This window comes from Hemicordylus capensis, chromosome 1, assembly GCF_027244095.1.
Source record: "Hemicordylus capensis ecotype Gifberg chromosome 1, rHemCap1.1.pri, whole genome shotgun sequence".
Classification (NCBI taxonomy): Eukaryota; Metazoa; Chordata; class Lepidosauria; order Squamata; family Cordylidae; genus Hemicordylus; species Hemicordylus capensis.
In genome coordinates, this window is record NC_069657.1 from 107,200,436 (window position 1) to 107,224,576 (window position 24,141).

General features: G+C 42.2%; 2 protein-coding genes across 14 annotated transcripts in view; one reads left to right on the forward strand and one right to left on the reverse strand.

The window, feature by feature from the left end:
- The window catches only part of KIF18A (kinesin family member 18A), a 74,073-nt gene extending 64,564 nt beyond the window's left edge, over nt 1-9,509 (reverse strand). Inside the window, exons 1-4 of one of the 3 annotated variants that reach the window (XM_053282834.1) lie at nt 9,334-9,509; nt 5,988-6,336; nt 4,654-4,811; nt 3,068-3,172 (exon numbers count right to left, since the gene is read on the reverse strand). In XM_053282834.1, coding sequence (XP_053138809.1) covers nt 3,068-3,172; nt 4,654-4,811; nt 5,988-6,318 — 594 coding nt within the window. In that variant the 5' untranslated portion in view covers nt 6,319-6,336; nt 9,334-9,509. Of the gene's footprint in view, nt 1-3,067; nt 3,173-4,653; nt 4,812-5,987; nt 6,376-8,649; nt 8,950-9,333 lie in introns of those variants that run through there. The other 2 variants (XM_053282832.1, XM_053282833.1) reach the window with 2 other exon arrangements.
- METTL15 (methyltransferase like 15) overlaps nt 9,490-24,141 on the forward strand; it is a 185,818-nt gene continuing 171,166 nt past the window's right edge. For 4 of the 11 annotated variants that reach the window (XR_008312929.1, XR_008312928.1, XR_008312927.1 and 1 more), the window contains exons 1-2: nt 12,341-12,803; nt 15,238-15,512. Coding sequence is in view for 8 of the 11 variants with exons in the window: in XM_053282842.1 (XP_053138817.1) it covers nt 15,255-15,512 (258 nt within the window). In the remaining 3 variants the exon portion in view is untranslated. The other 7 variants (XM_053282836.1, XM_053282837.1, XM_053282839.1 and 4 more) reach the window with 7 other exon arrangements.

Genomic DNA, 24,141 nt, shown 5'->3' on the forward strand with positions numbered 1-24,141 from the left:
TTTCATAGATATTGAGAGCTACTTGGGTAGGGACCATACCACTCTGTCTCAGTGCTGCTAAACAATGAGTCAGTGATCTTCACTATTTTTCAAGCTGGGACCACTTTGACCAAGAACAAACAAACCACCCTTCAATGTGAGAGCCAGTTCTCATTGTGCTGACCTCTGCGCAGGACTTCACTTTTCTCCGTTCTGGGAGGTCCTTTTGAGAGAGACAGAGACCTCTTTCCAGAGCTCTAGGAGAAAAGCAGTGGGAAAGGCTACACTTCCAAGCAATCTGCACAAGCCTTTCAAGATTGCCACAGAGTCTTGGGAAGTGTAGCCCTTCCCTGTGCCTTCCTCCTAAGGCTGTGAAGAGAGGGCTCTGTCTCTCTTAAAAGAGCCCCCAGGCGACGGGCAAAGGGCATTACTGCATGGTGAGAATGGTAAACTCCGTACAGGGCCAGGGGGACTGTGCAGAGTATTCAGCTTTGGCTGAAGCTTCACACAGGCCCAAACAATTAGTAATGGAAACACTCTTAGGGTTGATGGAAGTTGCCACTGGTCCATGGGCCTTACAATGAAGAACACTGCACGTAGTAGTAGTCCAACCAGCTGCTGATATTGTTGGATTTTTGAGTGCTGTACAAAAGGAAATAATGGTTTAGTACAGAAGTTGGCCTGAAGGGAATCTTCTCTGATTTCTGGAATTCTAATGAGCCAGCTGCCAGCTTCTCTCTGAGCAGGAGGCGGCACAACCTGATGTCTGGAACAGGGTGGTGAGAACTGGACCGAAGAGGAAAAATGGAAGGGCAGATCATAAGAACATGTATGTAAATGAAGATTATGGGGGTCCAGATACTACTGATTTCATGATTTACAAAAAATACTGCAATCTGCAAGCATAACCCAGGAGCATTATTTTAAATCCATGTTTGAAGTTTACTGCCAATTCCTTCAGTTTTATTTGCTGGCTTTATATTTATACACCACTTTTCCATTCAAAAATCTAAGTGTTTTAAGAGCTTTACTATCTGGACCCCAGAAGTTAGTATATGCTTGATGTAAGGAACTTAATTCTTCCATCTTCCAAATCATAGCACCCCCACCCCAACACTTGTTGGACCTTCTGATCTGCTCTCTGCATCTGCCTTCATAGTGTCCAAATCCCTGAAAACCTTTCAGTATATCCTAGTTAATAGGACTTGGGAAACTGCATTGGACACTGGAAATGAAGCTGTGCAAAAGCATGCTCATAGTGGACTTCACAGTTACAATATATTGCCATTTTGTTCAGTATGACCCAAAGCAAGCTTAGTTCCCAAAATCCATCAATTCCCCCATGCTGCCATGCTTTCCCTCCAATATCTGTCAATGAAGCTTGCAGCACTTAGCAAAACCTATCTAGTAAGAGTAATCCAAATATCCATTTTGCAGAACACTGTGATTCAATCAATAAAATGTGAAAGTAAAATATAGTAAGATTTAAGGAAAACTTTCTGAAAAGTTCAAATGTTTTTAAGATTCTACCTGCCCCTCACTTTCTCTGGCAACAATCAAAGTTGAGCTTCCCCAATCTTAAGATCCATGCTAGTCCAGTTACAAGCCAAAGTTGTGAGAAACAAATAATATGTTGTATATCCCACTTTTCAACCATCAGGTCTTCAAAGCAGCTTACAACATTTTAAAATACTGCATTTACCTGTATCCAAGACTAGATTTTACCCCAAGTTCTTTGATGTAAGAAATCAGGGGGTCATCTTAAATTCAGAGTCCTCTTCGGTAAATATAGTATAACCTGTATTTAACCTCTATTTTTAAGGGGCGTGTCTTATATTCAAAGTCATTTTGTATTTGGGTAAATATGGTGTTTTCTCTCTCCCCATTCCTAATACCCTAGCCCTAACTATGAGGTATGGTTGCTGTAGCTGATCTTTCCCCAACAATTATAACATGTCACCAATCTTTGGCACTTGCTGAAGGCTGTTTCTTGGAGTTTCAGAACATTTTCATGCATGCCCCAGAAGACAAAACAGAGATGAGCCAGGTTTCTTCCTGAGGCCTCTTCCCTTGGTAGGTATGGAATGGCAGATGCTTTGATGGTGTGCCCTCTGCTCCCTTCCTACTGGGTCTAAGGAACTTGTAGTGTCCCAGAGGTGAAAGCAGGGAGGAGCCAGGTACTCTTCTGCATGGAGTGCCTTCCATTGGTAGGTATAGAATTTATTTATATTTGTTTATTTACAATTTTAAATAGTATAGGGTGCTATACATGAAGTCAAATGAGAAATACCTCTTAAAACAGTTTGAAATGTTAAGAAACAGGACACCACAAGGCAGCAGAGAACAAACAAAGAAACCTACAGAATTCAAGTACAGAATAATCTTGTTACTCATGGGGGGTCCAGTTCCTCACCTACTACTGTGAGTAACGGAACCATGAGTTATGGGGCATTACAACTATGGAGAAAGCGGGGTTAGATTTCAGGGTGGAGGGGAAAAGACAACCCCAACCTTCAAAAAACCTCACATTGGCATGCTCTTCGGGCCCTCCATGTGCCCCCCAAAGGACAAAATGTCTCAGAAACCCACAAAAATAGTCTGATTTTTAGAAGAAACAAGCCACAAAATGGCTCCTTTAGTGAAAATGGAAAGCTGAAGTGACCTCTGTGGTCACTTCCGGCCCTCTAGGAACTGAGGGTGTGTGAGTTTTAACCCTATCATATCCACAGATACTTACACCCTGCAGATAAACAAATAGCAGTTCTATGAATAACAAGGTTTTCTTGTTCACTTAAGTGTAAATGCAAAGGAAATGACAAAAGCTTATGTCCTCCTCATGGGTCTTTGCTCCTCCCCATTTTGAAAATGGCTTTTTCTTCCTGATGGCCTTTTGTGACTTTCACTTCTGATCCATTTGACTTATTGTATTTTGTTCTTAGCTTCCTTCTCTTGTTATCTTGTCTCTATTCAGCCCCCAATTCTCCCTAGTGAGTCTCGCATTTAGTGAAGAATAAATGACTCAATTCGCTTTGAGATATTAATTTAATAAACAGTGTGAAAGAAAGAAAAATAGTACAGATGTGCAAACCTGATGTAAAGTTAGTCCATGAACCAGTACTCCTTTCTGAGGATCTTCACGTACAGCCAGTGGTCCTGAATTTACTAGTAAGTCACGTATCTGCTCATTGTAGACCTTATCAAAAGAATAAGATAAAATAAGTTCTAAAGAAGTTATATTTTATCTTAACATTATCTGGATTTGGTAATGGCTAATGGCACAGTGGGGAAGTAACTTGCCTATGGAGCAAGAGGTTGCTAGTTCGAATCCCTGCTGGTATGTTTCCCAGACCTATATTGGGCACATGGCTCTGTGGTCACCGGGAGTAGACATTGACTCAATGGCACAACTTTACTTTATAGATAAAATCAAAATATGGAAAGTTCACATATGTAATGTAGAATGGACACATCTAGATCCTTTCCCCTCCTTTTTTAGTTTCAAATTTAGATGGAGCTCTTTCTTCACAGTCCAACTATCCAAATCATTTTCTCAGTTCGGCAGAGTGAAGGAAGAGGTTTTGCAACTTGACAGAGAGAGAGAGAGAGAGAGAGAGAGAGAGAGAGAGAGAGAATGAAGCAGAAACCTGGAGAAGGGAAACACTCAAACTACAACATCTAATTGTGCAAGTAATCATGCAACCCAATACTATGCATGTTTACTCAGAGGTATGCCATTGTAAGCTCAAAAGAACCCATTCCCAAGCAAATGTATACGAGATTGACATTTAAGGATTGTGGCCTGTTTTCACTTTCTGTGGTTAAAATAAATAAGCAAAGTAGAAATGGTGTTGTTTTTTTAAACAATGCATGCATATGTTTTGTTGCCAGAACTGACAAAAAGTACGGGTTTCATCTATTCTGTTGGATTTTCTGCTCTTGCCTGCTAGCATCACTGGTAACACACAGTGAGTTTATTTTCTAATCATCTATTTGTCAAGTACTACAGTGGTATCCGTCACCTTAAGTGAGGCAGCAGGGAAATGCTTGACTAACAAGTAGAAGGTTGCTACCGTAGTTCAAATCCCCACTGGTAATATATTGGGCAGCAGCAATATAGGAAGATGATGAAAGGCATCATCTCATACTAAGTGGGAGGAGGCAGTGGTAAACCCCTCCTGTATTCTACCAAAGAAAACCACAGAGCTCTGTGGGCGCCAGGAGTCAAAATCCTCTTAACAGCACACTTTACCTTTACAGTGGTATCCAGTAATCACCTGGTTTGTGGAACAAATTATCAAACGCAATCTGATGACACATTGTGTTTTATAATCCTTCTTAATAGTCACCTGGGGAATCATCAGGGTAACTACATCTAATTTATAAATTATGGTACCATAGCTCCCTTTTCACACTGACCCAGCAACATGGGAGCTGCTTCCTGATGGCAGGGAGATTCTGATGGGCAGGAGAGACCCACCTCATCAGCTCTACCCACATAACTGGAATATTTATATGTACTACTCAGTGGCATCAGATTGTGCCATGGAAAAAGAGCCTCTCTTGTTGTTTGTCAGAGTGAAGAGGATCCATGTCTGCTGAGTAGCCAAATTTGGCCTGGGCATGGCTCACCATAATTTGTGCAATAAGGGTAGCTTACAAATTCAAATGTCTTACCTCCAGGTATGAAACTGCAATAGCACAATGCACCTCCTCTTTCATCCGATCCATTGAATTGTAAAGCTCCATCATGGTGAGGTACATTACACCAGGATCTTCAGGTGAGCCCAACATTGTATGAGTTTTTCCTGCCCCAGTTGCACCATAAGCAAGCACTAAATTGCAAGTGAGGGGGACAGTTTTAAGTAATGGGTCAGTTCTTAGGTAAACCAGATTTCGAAACAAAAGTCTGGCTATCAAAAACACCAAAACCTCCAAATCATGAGCTCAGGCAAAAACAAAGGATTGGGGGGTGGGGGGACAGGAAAGGAATGACACACAAATATGGTAACACTACAGTCGAGACATACACTTGTGCTTCCACTCATCAAATGGAACAAGTGTGAAGCAAGTACAATAGGTTGCTGAGTACAATAGTTTTCCTGCATGAGCTTCTTGCAGCAGGAAGTTGGTGTTAATCAGAACCATCAGAGAATGAGAAGGAGGAGAATAGATTTTTCTTAGTGATCTTTACTATTTACTTTACTATTCTGTTTTTCAACAAAAAGAGTTCTCCAAACAATTTACATAGAAAAAAAAAAGATGAAGAAAAGTGGTTCCTTGTCCTCACAGGACTCTGTCTAAAACAGGCCTTGACACACACAAAATATTGGATCTAAGAGCCAGCTCAAAAATTTGGGAGTCATACAATAGACTCTTGACAAAGTTACCAGATTTGGTAATGGACATTGTGGAGAGGGATGCTAAATGGGCCTCTCTATACTACTTGTAACAGAAACAGGGCTGCCTGGGACAGATAAAGATTTTATTAAACAACTTTACCTCTGAATATCCTAGACTAGGAGCCATGGCTCCCTGGTGCCTGCGATCTGTCAAGCCCTGGTCTAAAAATAAACATGGAGGTAGACACTATCAACAATGGTGTGCTGGGATTGAATAGGAGCAGTTACTCTCCCCGATTAATATAATAAAAAAGAATAACCACTGAAAGGCGGCACTTTGCCCAGTTAGAGGATATTAACATTCAATTCAGTGCAAATGAGAGACAGATTTCAGCTTTCTCAGTAAACATGAAGGGAAATAAAAGTAAGCCAAAATTTCAAAAACCTGTCTTGTCCTACAAGCGCTTTGAAAACAGCACTAATGAAAGTAATTTTAATCCTCTTAAGATGGTTTGCTGCTAACTACAGAATAAAGCACAAAAGAGATACTTTTGAAGTTTATTTTTTCTAAATAAGGACAGGAGTACTCCCCAAGTATTCCATGGCTATTGACCCAGGGTAATTTTCATAACCTGAAAAGTGAGAAACACAAAGATTAAGAAAGATTACCTGTGCAATTATATCCATTTAAAAAGCCATCCAAAACTATTTTCGTAGTGCACTCAAAAACCTCCAGCTGTGAAGCATTTTCATCAAATACAGCATCAAACATGAATTTGAGATCCTTGTTCTGTCTTTTGTTAAGATCCCGATATGGAAGTTTCTTTCCATGAAAGAAACTGACTTCCTCCACTTTGGGATCAAAAACCAACATATGCTTATCGACAACCTGAAGCACTTTGCTGAAGTTGCGCTCTCGTTCTTTTTGACTCTCTGGACGGACACGAACCACTACCTTCACATGATTGCAGACATCTTCTTGGACAGCAGCAGACATCATGAAGAGCAGTTAAATTATCTGTCAAGTATGTGTCATACAAAATAAATGGAGTTCCTCCTGACACAAGAAAACAACAAGCATCCATGAAACAAGTTTAACTCTTGAGTTTTATTATTTGAATAATCAAAAATATTTAGTAAATTGGCTGACTGGTGTGTTGATGGTCCTACAACCAAGTATTTATAACTTGGATTTAGTAGAAATGTATCAAAGAAACACGTATGCCATGAATGGGATTTATAAATATGTGGTGGCTATGCTTCTTGATTCAGGTTTTGGCATGAAATCCATCTATCAATAGGATAACAGGTTATGCAAGGAGTATAAATCCATGCTAATAGGTGTTTTTCATGCCCCCGGCCCAAAGCATAAGATATTAGTATCTAATTAACTCACAGCACTTAAACTAGAAATTGCTAAGTACTGGAAGAATGCTAAGCAGCCCACATTTAAAGATTGGATCATTAATTTGGCAAAATTGCACACCTATTAAAACTGAGGTTATTTAAATATGATATGGAAGCTGAACAGAAGCAAATTTTAGTGTAAGACAGCAGTCTTATTAAATACGGGAGCAGTGACTGTCAGAGAAATGTCAATGTATATACATATTTTTCTGATTGCTAATCAGAAATAGAGAGAAATATATATGCTTTTGAGAGGCTGGGCATGTAATTATTGAGAATATTTAAAACACTTAAAAGTATTAATAGAATTTTGAAGTAGAATTTTGAACTTGGCTCTGAACATCTAATTATCTATAGACATGCGAGACTGTATTAGATATTTGTTTAAGGTATTTATGGTTTTATATTGATACATATGAAGAGACTGGATCTCTTTTTTGGTATATCTTTGCTGCTACTGAATAATATATATTTAACAAAAGTCCAAGTTACTTAACAATTATGAAACAATGAAACTAAATTATATATTATTATAAATTATTGTTTATATACTTTATAGAGGACTATGCTTTGCAAATATATATGTCAAAATATTTAATAAACAGGCTTATTCACCATTTGAGATCTCAGGAATAGTTCAGTGGTTGTAAATTTAATTTCAAATAAAATTAAACTATGTAAAACAAAAGTTAGTTTGTGATTATCATCTTAGTCAAGGCAGCAGGTGCTTGGTCTTAGGTTGTGTTTGTGTGTGTGCATGCATACATTACTCCTACAAGGACTGGAAGTAGTCCTTCTTGCCTTAACTCTTAAGCTATATCAATTAAATAATACTAAAAGGTAGGCTGCCACCTATATAAACTCATTCTTGGCTTCCTGGAATATTTGACCAACTCTAGCATCCCAACTCTACTTTGATCTCTGAACACTGATGCATCTTTGTAGTAAGATTGCATCCTGAAATATGCTAGATTTCCCAAACATTAAAAGAATTAGAAATATCCAAAGCATCTAACAATTTAATGCTGATCCTTCAAAAATACTTGTATGTGTTTAGCTTGAAGCAGTTGGTTTCTAAACATTTGATTATCATTCTTCTGCAGATGGAAGACAGTACCTAAGAAACTGTTATATTTTTCCAGTTCTGGATCTCAAAATTTCTTTCCAGAATAGAATTACAGTTTGGCTTTGGTCTTTGAACCCCACTGAGAAGAATGGCTTATAACATTTGTAATAATTCCTTTCAAGGAATTCAGAGCAGCATACATAGGGGTTTATCCTTTAAAAAACAAAACAAAACAAAACAAAACAAAACACTCACAAAAACCACTGTAAAATGTTTAAAGTTGAGGGATAACTGCCCAGAGTCACCCAGTGATTTTCATATCTGAGTAGAGATTTGAACTCAAGTCTCCTCAATCCATCTGATACTCTATTGACTACATTACACTTCTGCTTATATTTTGTATAATGTTTTATTTATATTTTGTATTATATTTATATATTGTATTATATTTGCTCATATTGTAAAGTCAAACACCCTAACCTGCCTAGTTATATCACACCACAACAACTGCTAATATTTTGATGTTTAAAGTAGTACATCTTAATACTTCAACTGGAGAGCAGAATTCTGACGATTTTTTGCAACCAAGTTTCAGCATGAATAGGCAATTGTTACTATTTCTGAGGGGTGGGCTCTAAAATACACACATACACCCCTAACTTCTTAACAGAGTAAGCTCTTATCACAGCTCCAAATACTGTCCATCCTTGCAATGTCCTAACCCACCCATCCACTCTAGCATCACATCTTGTAAAAAAATGTGGTTTTCTATATGACATAGCAACCGTCTAACTTTTAAACACTGAATGGCTGCTTTATTACACACATGGTCCAGGCAGCATTTTTAGCATACATCACCCTGTCAATGGGAACAACTCAATCCGGTCAGAGGAATGAGGTCTTCTAGACTTCATTGTTCTAGCGTTTCCTTGGAATGCCAGCTTGCTACACAAACCACCTTATCACAGACAAGACAGTAACAATTCTTGTCTTCGTGTTCAAATGTATATTGCTGAGACTACTTGGCTACGATCATACAACGTAATCCTAAGCAAGTTTACTCAAGCAGGAGTCACTGAGCTCAAGAAGACTTTACTCCTTATACTTGTACTTTTAGATTGCAACCAGATCGCATGTTTTAACGGCAGTCTCATTCAGTTCAATAGGAGCTATTCCTCAATAAATTTGCATAGGGTTGTCGCCTAAATACTCTTTGAGGGAAGCCTTCCAAACTTCCTTGTCCTGCACGGAAGTCAATAAACAGAAATTGAAGAAACGTGCGCATATCAACAAGCAATGAAATCCAGCCATCAAGATTCCTCGCGGCGGCTGCAATGTAGGAAAACGTAAAAGATCTTCTCCAATAGCCAAGCTATAAGCAGTTCAACAATTCCCCCCCAACCCCGCCCCGGAATTTAGCAGCTTTACGAGCTAAATACACCCGAGCTCCCCTGCATATGCTAGAGTGGAATGCGGACTCCTTTTACCCCACTGAATTCAGTAGAGCTTTACTCCATAGCAAAGATACATATAATCACTCACCCGGGCATCGGGACCTTCTTTATTTATTGCCAACCCTCCCCGCTTTGCAAGCCATGCTCCGCCACCAAGCTCCCTCGGCTCAGCCAGCCACCAAATTCAAACACAAGCGGCTTATCTTCCCAAGGCTTCTGATTGGTTTACGACTGTAAAACGTCAGACGCGCGACCACACCAGTGATGAGCTACGAAAAGTATTTTGATCTAAACGAGGACCCGTCTCCTGCGTTCGCCTAGGAATTGGCTTAGCGAAAAATGAATGGGAGAAGCTCTGCGGTTTTGTTGGGGTTTGTACGTAAACATAGGGCCAGTGTCGGCAGGGAATAAATGAAAAATGAGAGTGGCTCAGAAAGGAGATTTATGCATTCAGAGGGACAGACAGACTTTTGGCTGTTTTTCTTTTGAGACGAAGACGGAAAATAGCTTGCTAGAATTCAAGAAAGACTAAAGAAACGGGGCATTTTGGTGGGAGGCGAATAGAGCATATCTAAAAAGTTGAATGAAGCAACATTGCGTTGTCATAGTTCATATTCCTATTCACAAGTATCCCTTAATCTTTAGATTGTAGACTGGAACGACAGAGGCTATGAATTTGGCTGTCGCACAGAACCAATTATATATGTTGTTTAATTCGTTCGAACTGCATACTTTATAGCACAGTTCTAAACACAATTACTGAAAAGTGACTCTCAATGAATTCAATGGGATTTACTCCAAGTAGAACGCATAGGATTGCAACGTGACTTGCTTAGAACGCCGCCAATCTGATTCTGCATGCCTCCCTGACGTCAAAGCATGCGTGGGATGGGCGTCGCGATGTAGGCGTGGGTGTCTTGAATTTAAACTTTATTTCAACGATGAGTTGAGGTACTTGTCAGTTCTCTGGACCTTTACTTGCCGAAGTTTATTTTTCCGTAACTAAAAAGCGTGGCTGTCCTACAACAAAGTAACGTGAACAACATGTTGTAGAGACTTTGGATTCTGTGCTGCTCTTAAAAACGCACGTCCTTGCTGTTGCGTGATTGGACTCTGCTGGTGCTCTAGGGCCAAGCTTCAGTGGTACATGGCAGACGCGCTTAACAGTCTCCGGATAGCTTGCTTGCTTTAAAATGAAAACCGTGGGAAAATACGATTGCGAAATAGAATACACACTGTGCGGAGCAGTGTACCTTCCCACCTCGCCCCCGAGCCGTTTTTCAGATGAAAATCGCTTCCCCCCAACTGCTTTTTCACTATGCGCGGAAGAATAATGTAGCTGTATAACTCATGGAACTGCTTTGAGGAATTATTATTCTCAGTGCCGTCTTTAGGGGTGAGTGACGGGTCGGTTCCAGGCTGAGATCTCCCTGCCCACAGTGCAAGTATGCTGCGGGGCTGGAGTTGGAGGGCAGCTGCTGCAGTGGGCGGGAGCTGTGCTCCGCCAGCAGCAGTGGGAAGATTTCCCACCACTGCCGGCCCAGAGTGTGGCTGCCGCCTGTGGCAGCTGCGTTGCATTATGCTTAGCAAACCAGTGTGCGCCATAGGGCTGGCTAAATTGGAGGGCGGCTGCTGTGCTCCACCAGCGGCAGTGTGGAGATTTCTTGCCACTGGCAACATGGAGCGCAGTTTCCATCTGTTGCAGCAGCTGCCCTCCAACTCTGCTGGGCCCCACAACACGCTCTTCTCAGCAAAACTAAGTGGGCGATTGCAGCGGTGGACGGGAGCTGCAGCAGATATGGCACAGATCTATCCCACAGGCACTGTACAGAGTGCAGTCCCCGCTTGTTGCAGTAGCTACACTCCAACTCGGCCAGACCCTACTAATGGCTTTCTAAATTCTAATCAATCAAACCAGAATGTGCCACGAGGCTTGCAGAATAGGAGGGTCTCTGGTGACATGGATATTTTCCTCCACCTCCAGAGCTCGGGTCTTGCCTGTTGCATTGGCTGCTGCTGTTCTCGGCAAACCAGAGCCCACGACAGAAGGGCGGGCTTGCTGTCGGAGGTAGCTGCCGCCGCAGGCGGGAACTAGTAGTGGCGGCGAGGATATTTCTCTCCCCGCCCCCTCGCCTGCCCAGAGCGTGGTACTTGCCTGTTGCAGCAGCTGTCTTCCTACTTGCTGCTAAGTTGGACCCCAAGGCTTAGGGCCGGCCCCGGCTGAGTTAGAGGCTAGAGGTAGCTGGAGCCAGATTCCAGACAGGAATCTCCTCGCTGCCAGGGCCCTGCACCTCCCCCGCTCCCCCAGGATAGTCCTCGCCGGCGCTGAAGCAGTAAACGGGATCAGGAAAAGGAAAGCTCGTAGTTTTTTAATTCTTAAAAGTATTCCATAAAGTACAGTTAACTCTAAGCAGTTTTGGGCGTGTGTAACTGGGGAGGGGCAGAAAAAGAATTAATACACGGGAGGGATCTCGATTTGGCTGTGTGTGCTGTGTGTTTGAGTAGAAGACTAACGTTTACAAACAGTAACTTCCATTCTTAATAGTTTGTATTTCTGGAGCCAGATAGCGGAAGAACTTGCGCGTGGTCTCTTTGAGAAGATACATACGATTGAGAAGAAACAAACTCTTGAGAAGTGTTTCTGCCGATGGGCTCACAACACTTGCAGATGGCAAATTATCTGTGTGTATTGGGGAAGAAGAACATACACAGACGGGTCCCTGGCAAATACATTTGTATGTCTATTCCTACCAGGATTGTGTGGGCTGCAGAAGGTTATGTGACGTTTATACTGATTGCAATTCCTACCCTTTCTTGATACATAACAGAACATAATTCACAAAGACGCTTGCCCATAGAAAAATTGTCCCCCATTTTAGCACACCACAACATCCGTAGAACAAATGTGTCATTTTATATTCAGCTTAATCTTTGTCCTCTAAAACAGGCAACACCGCGCTGCTGATAATGTTCCTTTTAAAACTATTTTGGTTTCGATCTTTCAACCTTCGTGCTGGAAAGACGAGAAAGGTTAAACGGGGGTGTGGGGGGGGCGGGGAAGAAGTTTCCTTCTGAAGTGGAGGATGGGAGTTATGTAAATAGGGGAGAAAGGGGATAAGTGGGGCGGAATTATTTCCGTGTACTTGAAGAACGTGTGTCGCATGATACTTCTGAGTAAACATTGTCAAGTCTCTCTGAGTCCAGTGGGCTTATTCGAAACAAAGTGTGCGTATGACTGCAGCTTTACATCCCGAGATTGGCATGTTGCCAGAGAGATTTCAAGTTGACTAGCATCATCGTATGTGTCGAGAAGGGTGGCGGGCGGGTGAGCTCTTTATTCGTGGCGCTGGGCAGGCACCGCGGGTAGCCTTGCTCTGCTCACGGTGGCGGGGAACACCCTTATTAGGCTGCTGCCTTTTTTGGGAAGGAGGCGTTAGACTCCTAAGCGGAACTGAAGGCAGTGATGCTTTGTTGCAGGGAGGAAGCCCATTGGCAGCCCTCGTGCTGCTGCAGGCTCTCCAACGAGGAACGCAGCGGGTAGCGGCCTCATCGAGCGCTGTGAGTACTGCCTTAGAGCGAGTGTCCCCAAGCGCCGGGATGGGGGTGGGCGAGCAAGCTGTCGGGGAGGAACGTCTGATCAGGTCCGGATGCACAAACTCTGAAAGTCTTTCTAAACCCACAATAAATTCGCTTGTCCTGCCCCCACCCACGAGGAGTCCTGTTGCTAAGGAAGTGGAGGTGGAGGTGGTGGTCAGATATTCTCCCCCCTCCCTTTCTCCTCTACCTCCAGTGGGTAACGTTGGACATTTATCCTCCTCCACAGGTTCTGCTGTTCCGGAGCTAAGAACAGTTATAAAACAAAAGGCTAGTTGAAAAATAATGAGGAGGGAGCTGTAGAAGAACAAATGAATGCACCAAAATTGACCTGAAGGGAAACGAACAATACAATTCCCCTTTTATTAGGCTTTTTTTTTTTAAATGGAGTGTGTGGAACTTAAGTATTACATGCATTTGACAGCCTTGGAAAGCAAAGGGACCACGGTAGAGCACAAGGGCGGGGGGGGGGTCCATACAAGCTGCATAGATGATGAGAGGCACACTGAATGCTGCAGGGCTTGACGTTGTTGCTGAAGAATGTCAACAAGAGAAACTTGGCAGTGTGTTGATCACGTGATGGGGTGAAATGCTTCCCCAGTATTTGGTGAACACCTGAAGCAAAAGTGTGGGCAATCCATCTGTTCCCATCATCAAGGCCAGCTAAACCATACCTTACTGCTCATTTCCGGTCACTGGGTTGCTACACCGTTTTCTTTTGAGTAGCCTTCACTTAGTTTCCCTGCTCTCCACAGCCTCCTCCTGGCCATTCTGCTATTCCTCTTTATTTTAACTTTTTTGCCCCCTGCAAATGTCATGTGCACCAAAGCAGACATATGTGCTAAATGTGCCCCTTTGAGGTCCGGCAGGCTATACATTTAAATATATCTCTTCTCTGGCCTTGTTTAATTTGCATTTGGCATTTTTTTTATGGCCAATATATTTATATTTATTTCCTCTTTTTTAAATGTTAGCATGTTTACCCATGCACCAAGGAAACATTAGCTATACTGGATCATAGGTCGGGGACATCATGGGGCACTGTCTGCTAGAGTTAATTGTGCTTAAGCCCATTGAAATTTAAGCCCAGTTAAATTAAGTTTAACTGTTTGTTGGATTATGACCATAATGGTTTATTTCTACTAATACCTTTCCATTCTTTCTTTTCTTTTGTGGGCAGGGAGAGAAAGCATTTGAATTAGCTACATCTTTGTTTTCTCAAGTGACCTTCTCATACAGTAATAAAGTCTACACTCTTCTCTGAATGTGGTATTTATTCTAGCAACAGTCCAGTGCCAGTGGTGACTATATTCCACATGGCAGTCTCAGTCATGATGAATGTGCTAACTGGGAGAAAATAATGTCATTTGAGTGCTGGGAAAATATAATTATGCAACAGGCATGCTATTTGAGGGAAGATGATTGAGTCCCCAGCAACAAATGAGTAGTAGCTGTGAATTTATTGCACCAGAAAACTATGCTCATCTGGAATGGTCCAAATTGTCGTTTGGGAAATAGCCAGTTCTACTTATAGTTATAATTGTCATTGTATACACATTGTAACTAGGAAAACCTTTTAAAATAAAATCAGTGATTTATAGTTAATTGTGCCTCATTCCTAGCAGAACAACCACATTTATTGGATATGATGTATGTGGGAATCAAAGGGTTTAACAGCTTAAATGGCAGTTGAGTTGCACATGAACATAAATTATTGTAAGATTGTGGCTAAAGCGTGTACCATTTTTCTCTGGTAAGACATAGTGCTTCACAGTAATGCCTGCCTTCAGCGAAGCCCTTATCCTGTACACATATATTGTTGTAATATTGTGTGTGCATCCTTTCATTGTGTGTGCATCCTGCGAGGTAGGATAGGGAAGAGACTATAATTTGCTAAAGGCTATCCAGGTAGTTTTGTTGTTGTTTTGGCGTATTATGAATTTGAAGCTGGATTTTTAGCATCCAAGTCTCAAGTTTTGTCTGCTGTATAATGCTGACCCAAATGTGTTTGATTCTTTTTGCGTTCCTAGGAGTGTGGAGGCCCCACTCTAAATCTAGTTTTTCATGATCCTTAGATGTCCATATGATTTCCTCTTCAGTAATTTTGTTTAATGTTTGGAGACAGTTGAAATTTGTTTAACAAATGGTTGGAGACAGTTGAAATTTCTAGTGATTAGTGAAATTATGCGTATTCTGTCTAAATACTTGGAAGTAATTAGCCGTATTAGCAAAGTTGACAGCATCTTTAGTGGCATATGTTTAACAGCATCCTGCAGTATTTACCAGCATTAACTTATTTCTGTGGCAGTTTATAAAATGAGCTACTATTGCTTTTCTTATAGTTCTTTCCAACGTCATGCTGAAAATGTTAATTTTGACTTCTGATATGTTTTTTCAGGTTGATTTATCTACAACATGCAACAGCATCTATATTCATACAAAATCTGCAACCGATTCCTTTTTCACTGTTTAAATAAATCTAGTCCAAATGGCTTAGATATATGGGTCAGAAACATACACTCTTCATTAGCAAGTACATGTGGCGCTGAAGAAAAATCATTGAATTTGCATGGCAATGAAAGGCCACACGATACAAATGAAGACTGTCATCAGCTACATATACCAGTTATGGTCAAGGAAGTTGTTAATTTTTTAGCACCCCAGCAAGGACAGGTAAGTTTGAATATCCTATGGAAGTATTTATACATCTTTATTGAATTTTTTAGTGACCTGGGATATTAGTTCACAGAGAAGTAAAATTATGTCCTGTAACTTATGCCCTTTTGATTTGTGATTGAGATTAAAGCCTTATATTTACAATTAAAGGATTCTTGCACCAATACAGTACTTATTTTTCAGTTTCTGTTTGGAACTGACTAGAAGAGATCTTGATCTTAATCTTGAGTGGTGCCCAGAATCTGGAGTGAGATGTCAATGGAATGTTGTGCTGAAAACCCAACACAGTCACAATTTACTTCTGAAGAGGAAGCTTCTAAAAATAAAGGGTTTAATTAAGAAGAAGTTGAAAGGGAGAGTCAAAAGGAACAAATATCTTCAGGACACTTGGAGAGTATTTAAAACCACAGTAATGGGTCCTTGGATAGAATGTACATTGCATGCTAGGGAAGGTACTGTCAAATCTTAAGAAGGTGTTAGTGTGGTTAACATCATAGAAGCTCTAAAAGGCTTTCTTTAAAAAGTGGAAGGATGAAGAGAATAAAAAGGAATATGAATTCAAGTAAAACCAATGTAAATTGGTAATTTTAGTTATTATTTAAAATATTTATGAGTCACAACAAACCTCGAACTACTAAATCAAATATCTGCCCACCCCATCCCCAGAAATCAGTATTGCGATTTCCGACTGCAAGCATTTTGAAATGGACTTGTCCTCGCATCTGAAGGCAGATCAGACTAAAGTTTAGGTGCTACTGCAGAAAAAGCCTTGCTTTGTTTATGTCCCTATTCTAAACCATCAAGGGAGGCATATTGAACGGGTATTGATAATGTCTACAGTGTACACATGGACTGACACAGGGAGAGGTAGATGCTCTGTTCCCAGGCTTACAGGACTTTATATGTCAAAACCAGTACCTAGAATTGGACCCAGAAACACACTAGTAGTAAGTGCAATATTGGTTGAATATGTTCATGCCTTCTTGTGTTAAAAGATGGGCAGCAGTATTTTACTCAATAAAGCGTTTGAATTATCTTCAAAGGCAGCCCCATGTAAAATGTATTGAAGAACTTAAGACTGGAGGTTAGAAAAACATGGATCAGGATTGCAAGCTTTTCTCAGTCTAGAAGGAACCTAAGCAACATGTTGAATATAAAAAGTATTCCTCGCTTCTAAAGAAGCAGTATGGAGTCATGCATCACTCCAGGATGCATGATCTGATCAGATAGACTACATTTATCATAGATAAATTAATCTCCTCCAGGATCCAGTAATTCCTCATCAGTATCATTTCTGTTTTATCTGGACTTCGCATTAATCTGTTTGCCATCATCAACTCAACCTGAACCTCCAAACCCTGGTTCAGGACAGAAATCGCAGCTTTTTGGTGCTTAGATAATGAACTGTAGTGTTGTGTGTCCTCAGTGCATAAATTACAACCAGTCCTGGGGCATCAGATGATCTCACTCAATGATGTGTTATAGGTATTAAATTTACTTATTTATGTTAGATTTTTATATGTCCTTTCATTAAAACATTCTCAAGGCAATTTACAAAACAGAGTTACATAATAAAAATACAAATCAAATTAAAACTTTAAAAAACATACACAATGAAACCATAAAATACAGAGCAGCAGCAATAAAAACAAAACTCATATAAAAGCCTGGGTGAAAAGCCAACATTTCATTTGATTTCACCCCTTCCAGCCCAGGTAAGTAAAATAAAGTTGTGCTGTCGAGTTTGTGTTGATTCCTGGCGACCACAGAGCCATGTGATTTTCTTTGGTATAATACAGGAGGGGTTTACCATTGCCATCTCCCATGCAGTCTGATATGATGCCTTTCAGTATCTTCCTATATTGCTGCTGCCCGATATAGGTGTTTCCAATAGTCTGGGAAACATACCAGCAGGGATTTGAACCAGCAACCTCTTGCTTCCTAGGCAGGTTACTTCCCCGCTGCACCTGAAGTGCAGCAGGGTGGTTGGTGCGCTAACAGAATCCTAGCCTGTCTCGGAGGCCAACTGAGACAAACACTAAAAACTGTGATAGAGACTTAGGCGTGGATGCCCACTGGGATAGCATCCAAAGTCTGGGGGCAATAACTGAGAAAGCCTGGTCCCACATGCATGACAGCCAAGCCTCCCTCACTGTTGGCACGTGGAACAGAACCCCCTCCGATGACCTTGTCAAGCGGGCAGAAAGCCTTGGGAGTAGGCGGTTCCTCAGTATCCAGGGCCCAAACTTGTAAGGGCTTTAAAGGTCAAAACCAGCACCTTGAATTGGACCCAGAAACAAATTGGCAGGCAACGTAGCTGTTTCAAAATGGATGTAATATGATTCCAGATAAAATCCTAGCTGCAACATTTTGCACTAGCTGCAGTTTCTGAATATTATTCAAGGACAGCCCCATGTAGAAGGTGTTAATAGTAATCCAGCCGTGATGTGACTAAAGCGTGGATAACTGTGGCCAGATCTGTCTTCTTGAGAAAGGGATGCAGCTGGTGCATTAGCCAAAGCTGTGCAAAGGCACCCCTGGCCACTGCTTCCACCTGAGCTTCCAAAAGCAGATCCAGGTCCAGCAATACTCCCAAGCTGTACACCTGCTCTTTTAAGGGGAGTGCAACCCCACTCAGAACTGGTCAAATCCCCTCATCTCAATCGACTCTCCTACTGACAAACAGCACTTCCATCTTGCCCAGATTCAATCTCAGTTTATTAGCCCACATCCAACCCATCACTGCCTCCAGCCTCCGACTCAAGACATCCACTGCCTCCCTAGGATCAGGTGATAAGGAGAGATAGAGCTGAGCGTCATCTGCATGTTGCTGACAATTCAGTTCAAGCCCCTGGATGACCTCTCCCAGTTGTTTCATGTAGATTTTAAACAGCATGGGGGACAATGGCCAAGGAGCCAAACCCTAGTCCCCCTCTGGATCCTTCTTGCAAGAAAGGACCGAAGTTGCTCCAAATCAGTACCTCCAATTCTTATACTCGAGAGGCAGTCCAAAAGGATACCATGGTTGATGGTATTTAACGTCGCAGAGAGGTCCAGCAGAACCAACAGGGACATACTCACCCTGTCAAGCTCCCGGCTTAGGTTATTCACTAGAGCAACCAAGGCAGTTTTAGTCATATATCTAGGATGGAAGCCAGATTGAAAGGGGTCTAGATAGGGGTCTAAGGAGAGCTGGTCTTGTGGCAGCAAGCATGACTTCTCCCCTTAGCTAAGCAGGATCTGCCCTGGTTGGTTACATATGAATGGGAGACTAGAAGTGTCAGCACTGCAGATACTCCCCTTATGGGATGGGGCCGCTCTGGAAAGAGCAGAAGGTTTCAAGTTCCCTCCCTGGTTTCTCCAAGATAGGGCTGAGAGAGATTCCTGCCTGCAACCTTGGAGAAGCTGCTGCCAGTCTGTGAAGACAATACTGAGCTAGATAGACCAATGGTCTGACTCAGTATACGGCAGCTTCCTATGTTCTTAATCCATATCATCCAAAACTCTCTGCAGCTGGGATTTCACCACATGCTTCATCACCAAGCTCAAAAAGGGAAGGTTAGAAACAGGTCTATAGTTGTCCAGGTTGGAGGGAACAAGGGAAAATGGTCTTACCATTGCCTCCTTGAGGCATGGTGGTATCTTGCCTTCTCTTAATGAAGCATTGATTATAGCCTCCAACCATCTGCCTGTACCATCCCTGCTGGATTTTATTAACCATGAAGGGCAAGGGTCAAGAGTACACGATGTTGCCCACACACTGCCCAGGATCTTGTCCACATCCTCAGGCTGCACTAACTGAAAATAATCCAACATAATAGGACCAGATGGTACTCGAGGCACATCTGCTGGAACGGCCGAAACCCTGGAGTCCAAATCAGCAGAGTTGCGAGTGACTATCTGCAAAGTAACATGAAAACTGATCATAATGGGCTGTACATGGTTCTTTCTCCATTACCTGGGGGGGGGGGGGATGTTTGGCTGCCTTTGCAATGACTTTGCCACACAGAACAGCTCTGCTGGTCTGCACTGAGCATATATAATGGAGGTGTAGAAAAGGTGTTTATTTGCCGTCGCTCCCCCCCCCCCGACAGAGTAGTCCCTAAAATGGGCTCTCCGAGGGCTGTCTGGAAACTGAGCGGATCTATGAGCCTTGGGGGGTAGACCATTCCAACTGGTCCAAGAACCCTGCAGAAGGTAGACGGAGAAGTCAAACTAAACCCTACCAGATGATGATCTGTCCATTACAAGGGCGTTATCTCAAACTTCCTCACCTCCGGATTATTTATTCCTTGGTCAGCAAAAACCAGATCCAGAGTATGTCTTGCCACTTGGGTAGGGCGTGATACCTATTGAGATAGGCCCATGGAGGCCATGAAATCCTGAGCTGCTCCTAAAAGGGGAGCCTCAGTGTGGATGGTAATGTCTCTCAAGATAATAAGCTGCTACAAGGACTAGAGCTTAGCTTTTTTTTAAAAAAAAATGAAAGCTGGGTTAGGGCTGCTTTGAATCCTCATTATTCTTTATAGTGGAAATATACAAAATCACTAAAAACATCATTAAAAATCACTAGAGCATCACTCCACCTTGACATTTAGATGGTAGGTGGCACCCATGGGGCTCTACCCACCACCCCACTTTCGTGCCCCCTGGACCTTTAGCCATGGATTAAATTGATTTGAATTCCAATCAAATCTAATCCAACTCAAATAGAATCTGATGTTTTGAGTTTGCAGGTTTGAGTTTGAATTGAATCTGGCTGATTTGACTCAACTTCAAATCGAATTGCAAAAATTGATTTGTGCACATCCCTAGAAATTAGGGATGTGCATAGAACTGAGGCGGGGCAGTTTGAAGACGGTGGGGGTGCCACTTTAAGAGTGGGGGAAGGTGTCTTACTCCTCCTCCTGCTTTACCCCACTGGCATCCTTCAGTAAGATAGCTGATCGGGGCTGCAGCGTACCTCCTTGCCACCACTTTGTCCATATTGGTCAGATATGGCTGGAAGTCCTGTGTGTGCCTGCACGTGTGTGTGCACATCTTGCACAGGCACGTCGAGGACTTCCATCCAACGGGGGCAACGGGGCGGCAGGGAGGTACGGTGCCGCCCCGATCAGCTGTCTTACTGAAGGATGCTGGTGGGCGGAAAGCGGCAGGAGGGGTAAGTGCACCCTCCCTCGCTCTTAAAGCAGCATCCCTGCCACCTTTGAACCGGCGGAACCGCCAGTTCCTTGCACATCCCTACTAGAAATCACCACCTGAGACCATCCCCACTCTTCTATTTTCCCAGGTACATCTCCCCAGCCCAAGCTCCTCTGGGTGCCCAGCTCCTCTCTTTCAGTAATACCAGGCCACAACTTCCTCAGTCATGAACAAGAGCAGCAACTATATGGCAAACCCACTCACACACAGGAATGCTCGCACCAATCCTGGGCTGAATGACCCCCCCCCCCAATAATAAACACTCCGATCTGTAAGTTATCTTCACACCTAAAATACTACTCCCTAGAGTAGAAATTGTGATTTTAAAATTAAGGCTTCCAACATGGGGCAAGCCCAGAATGAGAGCTGCTCTCCCCAGTTCCCATACAGCCCTCTCCACACTCCAGAAGCAATCATAGCACACACACCCAGATCCTTTCAAAGGAAATGGCCCCTGAACTTTAAGACAAACTTCCACCAGCAACTTGCTGGCAGAGTTCCAAATAGCCAGTACTGAAGAGGTGCTTCTGTTTCGCTCCAACTCCTCCACGCCACCAACCAGTCACCACCACCAAGGCAGATGATATACAACGCTCCTGGCTCAATGTCTTGTGGTGCTCTGTGTTTATGTTGCTAACTCTTTGTTGAAAGCAAGGGATGTTCCATTTTTCCTTTGTTCTTTTGGCACCCCAGTCTGCTCACCTCAAAGCTGAGAGTTGAAATAGCAATGGTGTCGACATTGAACTCTGTGTAACCTCACAAACCAGTTCCTGTGGGGCTAGCTATCATCCCTGATGGTAACTTTTTGCATCTGTTCAAAGAGAAAGGGATAACATTGTTGGAGATAATCTCAACAATGCAGCCAAATGTTCCAAGACGCATGATAGTGGTTTGGCCCACAATCTCAAAAGTCCTAACAGAATCAATATGAAAAATTTCCCTGTCAATATCATCCACCAAACCTATCAAAATTGAGTCCATGATATATTCAAGTTGGAATCCAGATTGAAAACAATTGTGGAATAATAATTTTTGTTAGAAATACCTGGAGCTGTTTGACTACCACATTCTATAACCTTTCCCTTTTACTACAGGACAAATCCTACTCTCTATCCTGGCCAGCTGCCTTCTGAGGTCTTCTTGGCTGGGTTTTCTCAGTCATAAGGGGCAAGGAGCCAGATTACATATGATATCTCTCACAGTGCCAGCACTCTGTCTGTTAAGGAAGAACCAGTCAAACTGATCCAAGTAGTTGATTTTGACACCTGTTGTATAGATTCTTCACAGACAGTGACATCCAAATTGGATTGTGCCTGAGCAACTTTGTCAGTAAAGAAACATGTAAATAATATAAATGTAAACATATTTAGAATGTATATCGTGCTTTTGCATGTTCAAAGTGATATATATATAGGCCTTGCACTCAATCATATGGGGGTGGTTGAGAGGTAAAGGGCTCCTACCCTGTTTCCCACAGTGCAACAAACAGCTCCCAGACAATCATGGCAGTTGCAGTCTCCATAGTGCAAATGGGAGCGGCGGCGGGGAGGTCCTCCAAGGATCTGTAAAACCTTCCCATCATGCTTTGTGCTACTAGGAGCATAGAAGCCCTCACTGCATCATCAGCTGTCCTCTGATTGGCCATGAAGGGGCAAGAGGTGGGACCAGCCCTACTGAAGGCATTGCTAGCAAAGTACCATAGAATGTGCTGGTGCAGAGTGGCACATTCGGTAGCCACAGTGCTCTATTACAAATATGGCTGTTTGTTCCTAGGGACTCCTAGAAATAACAAATGCACCCAACAATTAACACACCAAGGTAGGACAGCACAGCTCTTATTAATATTATTATTATTATTATTATTATTATTTCTATTTCTATACCGCCCTTCCAAAAATGGCTCGGGGCGGTTTACACAGAGAAATAATAAATAAATAAGATGGACCCCTGTCCCCTGAGGGCTCACAATCTAAAAGAAACATACAACAGACACCAGCAACAGTCACTGGAGGTACTGTGCTGTGGGTGGATAGGGCCAGTTACTCTCCTCCTGCTAAATAAAGAGAATCACCACATTAAAAGGTGCTTCTTTGCCAAGTTAGCAGGGGTTGCCAAGAGGGGGTGCCTCTTTGCCAAGTTAGGAGGGATTTTTGTCCTACCTCAGAAAAGAACAAGGTACAGGATCTGTGTTACCCACATTTGAGTGAGCTGGGTTGGAGGGATTTGCATGAATCCTCACCAGCCTGCAAACCTGGGCTGCATGACTCCTACCTTTATTTCGATAATCGTATGATTAGTCCTGTTATCTGGTTGTAGTCCTTAAAAGCTGTTTAAAGTAAGTGACGATTATTATTCCCATATTGCGGATAGGGGGCTGGGGTTAAGAGAGAAGGGCTTGCCTAAATGCCACCTAGTGAATTCATAGCAGAGTGAGATTTAAATATGGGGTTTTCTGATTCATTTCTCAATCCATTAACCACTATACTGCAACAGCTCTGTTAGTCCAAGGAGCAGTAAGCTCTTCACTCCTTGTCAGACAAATCTTGAAATATAATAAACCCCTTATTGCATGGAAGAGTGTAGCTATATGTGATTCAGTGGAAATGAAGAAGAAAGATCTTTTTGCTGCCATGACTCTATCTTGTAGGCTCCAAATGGGCTGTGGTACTTGATCAAGTTCAGTGCAGATGTTTTTCAGGTTATCTTCCAACCTGCTTCATGTTTCTGAAGTCCATAGAAAGCCAAATCCATGTGTAGCCAGGGCAGAGGACTCCAGGTGGTGAGGAAACCCGTTTCCACCATTCATTTTGGTCAACAGTTACCACCATATTCTCCTGTAACGCCATCCAGAGCATTCTGGAATGCTCTAGTGAACTAGTAATTGAATTAATTGTTGAATTGAACAATAAAAATAAAGTGTCCCTGGGGGAAGACCAACAATAAGGCAAGCAAAACAAGAATTTGAGGAGGAATCAACACTTGGAAAGATAAAGATGTCAAAGGATTACTGAAAGAGGTTAGAGAGAGCACAGAGAATCTGAATTAATTCTTTCCACTCATTTTGCTGTAGAAGCCACCCAGTAGGCATTATAGTTGGTCTTCCAAAAAACTACTGTCTATCAAGATAGCGTCACAACTATGCATACAGAAACATGTAGAAATTCTTCCTAAAAATGTTCCCTTGCGAAATTTTGAAATGTTTTCACGCCATTCCATATCACAGCAGATACCAGGATTATCATGGGTTGTCATGAAACTTCTGGTAGTTACCATGATTTAGAATCCGGCAGTGGGGTTATTGTCCATAAATGACAAAATACTAGCAAGCTGCATAATGAAAAACAAAGCAAAGTTTAAAAGGCTCTTACTTTTTGCTTTTAAAATTATTATTATTTAATTGCGAAGTGGGATTTGGGTCTCTAGA